We start from the raw sequence: 8,132 nt of genomic DNA, 5'->3' as shown, positions 1-8,132 counted from the left end.
GGGTCCGGAACACAGGGAAAGCGCGTGCAGCCAACCTAGAGCGGGAGCAGGGTCTGGCTTGACTCTGTCCCCAATTCGTTGTGTGCAGTGGGACAAGTCCGCGCCGTCTGGAGCCAGCTTCCCCTTCTCGTTGCGGCCGCAAAGCTACTGGACCTCCAAGCCGACTCCTGCGCTCCCCGCTGCTCTGAGAACACTGAGTGTCCCGGGCCCGCGCAGACTGGGTTGGGAGAGCGCTCTGTAGGAGGACTTGCGGGGAGGTGGGTAAGAAATGCTAGGTGCTTCTTACCTATGTAAAAAACAAATTTCCATGATTTCCTTAAATCGAAGAACTGGTTACCTCTGGGTCTGCATGCAGGAGAATCTCCATCAAGGAATCTGGAGGAATTTTCCTTGAGTCCTTGGACCCCTCTCGTTTTTATTTACAGTCTCCAATTCAAAACTGGGGAAAGCAGCTGTTGTAGAAGAACATCTTCTACAGATTCCCAATAGCACCCCCAGCCTCCTATGCACATAAAATGGCCTGCTGCAGGCGCGCCTCTCCGGGAGTGCTGGGAATACTTGAAGGGTTGAAGACCAGCGGGAAGCAGACAGAAATCACTGGCCCGCCCATGTCAACACCAACCCACCCCTGCTGGATTGGGAGAATGATTTTCAAGGGGCTGGAACCTGCCCTTCCTAACTTCCAGATGATTCATAAATGTTAAGGAGCACTGTGCCACAGAAGAGGTGAAGACTTGGCCATGACCACGTTCCTTCTCAAGAAACTGAGAAGGAAGAAATGGGAAGAGATAGGAAATGTCCCAAGGAAATTTCTGTGTATGGTTTTGATCCAAACGGGTAAACGTGTGACCTATGTACTCACCAAATCATTTAATGTGAACTCACTGTGGACTCACAGAATCTTCAAATGCATTATTCGAACAGAACATTTATGAAATAGAAATTTAAGGGTCCTTTGTGAAAATCTTAGAATCATGATCTTGGAAATTCTAATCCCATAATGCTAGGTATTTGGTCTCAGCCATAGGAGTAGCTTGATATTGACAAAGTTTGAGAAAACAATCGGAATTCTAGAAGAATGAGGTCACAGACACAAAACATTGAAGATCAGAAAATCCTGAGATAAGAAGGCTTTTAGCCATAGTCGTTGCAGCTTAAAAATAGAGGATCATAAAGTCATGGGACTAATCATTAAAGCACACAATCATGAACATTAGAAGAATTATTAGAATCAGATTATCTGAGCTACAGAATAGTGGATCCAGCACTAACATTTTAGAATTAAGGAAGGAGAGGGTTGTGGATTTACAAGATTCAAATTCTTCCAATCAGACATTCCTACACAGGAATTCAAATTAAATAATATATAACTTAGAGTGGAAAAAATAAAAAACTAGAGAAGTGGCAGCTTCAAGAGTGGCATCATATTTTCAGGCACAAAATCTTAGTGTCCCCGGTTTTTTGTTTGTTTGTTTGTTTGTTTTTGCTTGTTTGTTTGTTTGTTTTAAGAGACCGGGTCTCCCTCTGCTGCACAGTCTGGAGCGCTGTGACTACTCACAGACACAACGATTGTGCACTACAGCCTGGAACTCCTGGGCTTAAGCGATCTTCCTGCCTTAGCGTCGAGTAGTTGGGACTACAGGCTCCCGCCACGGTGCCTGGTTTAGTCCCAGTATCTTAATACATAGGTTTTTAGACTTTGACTAGAAGCTTAAGTCAAAGGAATATAAGCATAGTCCAAGTTAGACTCCCAGTCATGGAATCTTAGAATTACAAGATCTCATTCTCTAGATTTACGGAATCACGTTAGGACAGCGGTGGTCCAGAATTTAAAATCTGGGTATCTGAACCTCAGAATCTTGAAAAAGTTACTGAGAGCCACGAAATCCCGTATTACAAGGTGCCTATAACATAATCCAGTTAAAATTTTAAAATTTCAAGTTTTTCCCCCTTTGTAAAAACGAAACAGGACGAAATCTGGGTTTTTGCTTCTTCATTACTTGGGAAGAAGGAAACCAGGAGTTTTGTTTAGCGAGTGGAAAGCCCCTCTCCCTTCGTTCGACCAACCCTCTGCCGGGGAAGGTTGTCAAGCAAACGCTTTGAGCGTTTCCACACACCGGGTCGACGGAGCGAGGATCTGGGCTTTGCCTCGCTCTTCCGAAGACAGTTGCCCAACGCTTGGCCGAGCTAAGCCTGCACTCAGCTCACCGCCACGAAGAACGCGACTAAAACCCTGGAAGGTGTGCCAACCGTTACTCGCCAGAACCCTCCTCTTGGGATCGCCCACCCGCTCGCCTGGCGCCCTCCGCGCGGCTCTGCACCCACAGCCCCTGCCCCAGAAAGCTGTGCCCGGACTGGAGCCATGGGAACCCGCGCCAAGACCCGGAATCCTACGGGTAGCAGGGGCCTCGGAGATCAGCACACGCCCTCCAGCCGATATTTAACAGAGTAGAACACTGAGGCCCTGCGAGGGACAAGGACATGCCTTGGATCTCCCAGTGAATTGCCAGGGAGCGATCTCAGGTTAGGACCAAGTCCCGGCTCAGGGACAGCAGGAAAGGAACTCAGAAATTGGACACCCATGAAGTAAACGTGTCCCGACTGCCCGCCCCTTCCCCGGAGACGCGCCCACCAGGCCACAGCTCTCTTCCCACTTCCCCATCACGCGCAGCCCTCACTTCCCGCTGCGGGAAGGGGCTGCTTGGCTGTCTCTGGGGGTCTTCAGATCTACCCTGGCCCCGGGGGATTGGAGGAGGAGGTTACCTATCCTGCGTCGTCTTTAATCCGTGCGCCACTATCCATCAAATAGAGACAGATCCTGGGCCTCTCAAAGACGGATGATTGGGAGTGGGGAGTGGCCTAACCCTAAATATACCACGTAAGGACTCTTGAGATATCCAAACCCCTGTACAGTCGAGGGATCTGGAGCCCAAAAAGGGAAAGTGGCTACCTCTACCACACAGCTGGGAAGCGCAGTCCTAAGAGACGCAGGTTGGAGACTCCACTAAGCGGAGAAGTCGCAGGGGAGCCATGGCAAGTCACCTTCCCTTTCGGGCCTAGGAATACTCATTCGAAAGATGGGGGGACTGGAGTGCCGAGTGGCTGCGGCAGTCACAATTGGGGTTTGGAAACCATCCTGAAAGGCCCTGGGAGCCGGTCTCCCGGAACTTCTCCCTCCCCATCCCACAAAAACCAAGCGCCCTCTCGGGCAATTCTCACCCACTCAGGACAAAAAAGTGAGATGTGCCCGTCCTTTCACCGCGAATACCAGCCCTTGGCAGAGACCTGAAAAATCTGAAAACTCCGAGTTCGGGCGCCGAGGTCTCCCGAGCGGGTTCCTGAACTCTCGGGGCCTCAGTCTCCCGATCAGGGCGCGGAGGGGACCGACCCGGGGGATCTCCAAGCGCCCTCCCCGCCCTGACGTTGTGGAGCTCCACCACAGCTGCTCCTACCTGGGGAGGTGCGCCCGAGCCCCGGGGGGCGGGCAGTCGGGGGGCGGGCAGGGAACCGGTGCCGCCCCATGCTTCCTGGCGCCTTTAAGGAGGAGAAGCTGGCGGAGGGAGGAGCCGGTCCCGGTGTGTGCAGGAGAGCTCCTCGCCAGCGGTCCGCAGGGCTGGAGACCCACGCCGTGGAGCGGACCAGCCTCAGGTGGCCCCGCCTGGGCCCGCGCCCAGACCTCGCTGCCCCCGCCTAGCCTCTCTGCCCGTAGCGCAGACCGCCGACTTGGCCTCGCGGGTAGGGCATGGGCGGCCCCCGCCAGATCGCCCGGCGCCTGGACTAACTGACCTGGCTCTGGCCTTTGAGCCCGAAGCCTCTTCTGCGCGCACAACGTAGGCAGTAATCCTGAAACCAGCCGGCACCACAGACCAGCTGCAGCCACCCCAACCCAGGGATCACTTCCGGACCCCTCGACCGCCCGGCACCAGCGCGCACGGTACCCTTCAGCCGGCGACCAGAGTCCAGTCCCAGTCGCGAGGCCACCGCCGCTGCCCGCCTCGAGCTGCACCACGCGGGCTGAGCCGTCGGCGAGCGGGTCACTCTCGAGCTTCTGTCTGCACAGCGCCAGCCCCAGACGACGGACGCCGAGCCTCCAGCGCGCGCCAGCCTGGGCCGCCTCTCGGGGCCAGCCTGTGAGGATCCCCTGAGCTCTCCGCAGAGGGACCAAGCGTGCGTTCCCGGGACCCTAGGCCCGCCCCCGCCCCCCGACAGCTGCAGGGATCCAGAGCCTGGGAGTGCGGGACGGCCGCGCCATGACGGCCGAGAGCGGGCCTCCGCCGCCGCAGCCGGAGGTGCTGGCTGCCGTGAAGGAAGAGCGCGGCCAGACGGCGGCAGGGGCCGGGGTCCCAGGGGAGGCCGCGGGCCGCGGGGCGGGCGGGCGGCGCCGCAAGCGCCCCCTGCAGCGCGGGAAGCCGCCCTACAGCTACATAGCGCTCATAGCCATGGCCATCGCGCACGCGCCCGAGCGCCGCCTCACGCTGGGCGGCATCTACAAGTTCATCACCGAGCGCTTCCCCTTCTACCGCGACAACCCCAAAAAGTGGCAGAACAGCATCCGCCACAACCTCACGCTCAACGACTGCTTCCTCAAGATCCCGCGCGAGGCCGGTCGCCCGGGTAAGGGCAACTACTGGGCGCTCGATCCCAACGCGGAGGACATGTTCGAGAGCGGCAGCTTCCTGCGCCGCCGCAAGCGCTTCAAGCGCTCGGACCTCTCCACCTATCCGGCCTACATGCACGACGCGGCGGCCGCCGCCGCAGCAGCCGCCGCCGCCGCCGCCGCCGCCATCTTCCCGGGCGCGGTGCCCGCCGCGCGCCCGCCCTACCCGGGCGCCGTCTATGCAGGCTACGCGCCGCCGTCGCTGGCCGCGCCGCCTCCAGTCTACTACCCCGCGGCGTCGCCCGGCCCTTGCCGCGTCTTCGGCCTGGTTCCTGAGCGGCCGCTCAGTCCAGAGCTGGGGCCCGCACCGTCGGGGTCCGGCGGCTCTTGCGCCTTCGCCTCCGCCGGCGCCCCTGCTACCGCCACCGGCTACCAGCCCGCCGGCTGCACCGGAGCCCGGCCGGCCAACCCCTCGGCCTATGCGGCTGCCTACGCGGGCCCCGACGGCGCGTACCCGCAGGGCGCCGGCAGTACGATCTTTGCCGCTGCTGGCCGCCTGGCGGGACCCGCTTCGCCCCCCGCGGGCGGCAGCAGTGGCGGCGTGGAGACCGCGGTGGACTTCTACGGGCGCACGTCGCCCGGCCAGTTCGGAGCGCTGGCGCCGTGCTACAACCCTGGAGGGCAGCTCGGAGGGGCCAGTGCAGGTGCCTACCATGCTCGCCATGCTGCCGCCTATCCCGGTGGCATAGATCGGTTCGTGTCTGCCATGTGAGCCGAGCATAGGGACGAAAACTCAAGACATGTCGGCTGTTCACACGTTCCCCGAAACCTGAGAACAGGAATGGAGAGAGGACTCAATTGGGACCCACGTGGAAAAGACTGAGCAGGCCACAGAGGCTCGGGTCTCCCCGCGCACAGCGTAGGCACCCGGTGTACTCTGTAAATGGAAGGAGGTGGGGCGAGGCAGCCAGAGCCCTTGGACTGGCACAGGGACCCTCGATGGAGCGAAGCCCCCAAAGGGGATGCTTTCTGGCATTCTATCGGAGAGGGTCCTTGGCGGTAACCAGAGGGCAGCGTAGTGTCAACACCTGAGACCAGGATCCAAATTGTGGGAAATCAGTTTCTGCCTTCCATGTACTGCCGGAAACTCGGGCCTTTTTACGCGGTTCGGCCTCTAGTGCTTTTAACTGCTTTACTACAATAAAAGGCTCCGGCAGCCAGCGCCTTTCTTCTTAAAGCGAGGACAAATTTGCAAAAGAAGTAGCCTTTTCTTCTTCTTTTTTAAATGGGAGAAATCTCTGCTTTGGTTGACCTGAGCTAGTTTTCCCTGTCTCTGAGAACTGGAGACCTAGCTCCGAGTTGAACTGTGTCTCAGCGCTCCAGTCCCATCACTTGAACCTTCAGTCTCCCCCATCTGTTACACGAGAGGGCTACGGACTCTACCTACCGCTCCCGGGTTGTCATTCAGGGCCCCATCATCTTGGATGCTGCCCTGTGTATTTGGCAGCAATGGTGGACCACCCAGGGCCTCTGAGTAGCCACCCAAAGCTTACCCGCTGTTCTAGGGAATAGAAAAGAGCTCATGGCCAAGCATCTAACCTAAAGTCCCAGGATTGGCTCCAGGCAGCAATTATATCATAACTTATTGAACTTTTGAGCAGGTTGTGCTGGCAATTTCATAGCTGTTACTGCCCAGTCATAAATCTGGTTTTGCATTATAAGGCAGCTAGAAATGCATTCGTTCATTTGTCCACTGTTTCTTGTCATCACGCAGCCCTGGACCCAATGGGTGAACTAAAGTTTAAGGAGATGAGAGGACTCAGGGAGCCCGCTGGTGACACCTTTCAGTAGCTGGTGAGGGCTCTTCCATCCTCAACACCCCCTGCTACACCTCAGCAGCCTCCCCATGCAAAAAGAAAAGAGAAAAGTTGGGGCAGTCAGTAAAGCGAGCTTTAGAAAGAAACTGGAATTTTAACTTCATTTTGTATCTTGTTTAAGTAGCAGACTCACTAAAATCAGAGAAAGTCCAATAACTCTCCCCCTTTCCCTTGAGAAATCTTTCAGTTTCGATTCTGGAGCAGAAATTTTCAGCATTAAATATTTCAGAGGCTCCATTCACAGCTTTCAGATAAACTGGAGTGTTCAGATGGATTGTTTTAATAAAAATGTTTGAGCAAGTGAGTTCTGGCAAGAGAAACTCAGCCTCTTTCTGTATAAACTTAATAAGGAAGGGTCGGGGTGTGAAAAAGAAGATTGTATGAAAAACATTGGTAATTTTTATTTTTTATTTTTGGGACTGCACTATCCTATTCATGAAGACATGTGAACTTGGTTCAGTCCAAATGGGGATTTGTATAAATCAGTGATCTCCATTAGAAATATGGTGCAAGCCACATATGTAATTTTAAATTTTCTAGTAGCCACATTAATAAAGCAAAAAGAAACAGGTGAGGTTAATTTGAATGATATACTTAACCCAACATAGCAAAAAATTATGATTTCAACATATAATCAACATAAAAATTGATAAAAATTGAGATGTTTTACTCTCTTTTCACATGAAGGCTTTACAATTTGGAGTGTGTTTTACACTTACAGCTTCTCTAAATTTGGACTAGTCACCTGCTAGGTGTTCAGTAGCAACACTGTATTGCACAATGAGGGTCTAGGTGCTGGCCCTTCCTGGCTTTGGTGGTGGTACCTGGAAGCACTTGAGTGCTGACCCTGCCACCCGTGGGCCCAAATTCCAGACCCAGCCTTGTGACCTTGGAAGATTGCAGGTATTGGGCGGCCCTCTTCTTCCTATGAACCTTTGCAGGTATGGAGTTCAAGGGTTCTCCACCATGCAGCTAGACAAGCTGGCTGTCCCAGGCGCAGAGGTCAGAATGACTTGCCTGGTTGGGAAGCATGGGGAAGTAAGAGTCCTCCACCCAGGAGTTTTGTTCTGGGCTGTGGAAGAGCCCAGGCGAGGGACTGGGGCTGAAGAAGGCTGGTTTTTGCACGTAGTTAGTGCTACAGTTGAGCCTTTCTCTGTTTCCTAATTAGCAAGTCCAGTGCTTTGACAGCACCATTAATCTTAAGCCAGTCCCTTCTCCTCTCGGGTCTTCATTTGTGAAATGGGAATTTGTGACTGCTACCTCAGATAATTTTCCTGAAGTTAAACGAGAGGAGAGGTGAAAAGTGCTTTGAAAACTGTAAAGCGCAGGGCACAGCAGGGTCGAAAGGCTTTAAATAAGCGCTGCCTTCTAACAGAGCCTTCTGGAGTGTCGTGATAAAGCCCCGGGAAGGAGAAAGGGTGGGAAAGAGCGGGCGTTTTCGTCTCCCATTCTACTTGTCAACTTGGGGGACAGGTAAGATTGTGCCAAAGGCGAGGGTCAGCACCTGGAGAGAGAGGACGCTGCGGGGAGGGACCTGGGTGTGTGCTTCAGGAACCCCAAGGGACACGGAGACGCGCGAGGGTTGGGATCAAGGCATTGAAGACAGAGCGACAGCCCTTCTCGGCCTCTCGCCTAGACACCTAGACCTCGCGCACTGC

At 54.9% G+C, this 8,132-nt stretch overlaps 1 protein-coding gene across 1 annotated transcript; it reads left to right on the top strand.

Annotated features, from left to right (window-relative positions):
* The first annotated feature begins 3,563 nt into the window (after positions 1-3,563).
* Positions 3,564-7,043, top strand: FOXE1 (forkhead box E1). Its single transcript, XM_050762205.1, has one exon. The coding sequence runs from the start codon at positions 4,251-4,253 to the stop codon at positions 5,367-5,369; it is 1,119 nt and encodes a 372-aa protein (XP_050618162.1). The 5' UTR covers positions 3,564-4,250; the 3' UTR covers positions 5,370-7,043.
* Positions 7,044-8,132: the final 1,089 nt, after the last annotated feature.

The sequence above is a fragment of the Macaca thibetana genome, chromosome 15 (genome assembly GCF_024542745.1).
Source record: "Macaca thibetana thibetana isolate TM-01 chromosome 15, ASM2454274v1, whole genome shotgun sequence".
Classification (NCBI taxonomy): Eukaryota; Metazoa; Chordata; class Mammalia; order Primates; family Cercopithecidae; genus Macaca; species Macaca thibetana.
Note: the sequence above shows the minus strand (reverse complement) of the source record. Positions and strands in the feature narration are given on the sequence as shown.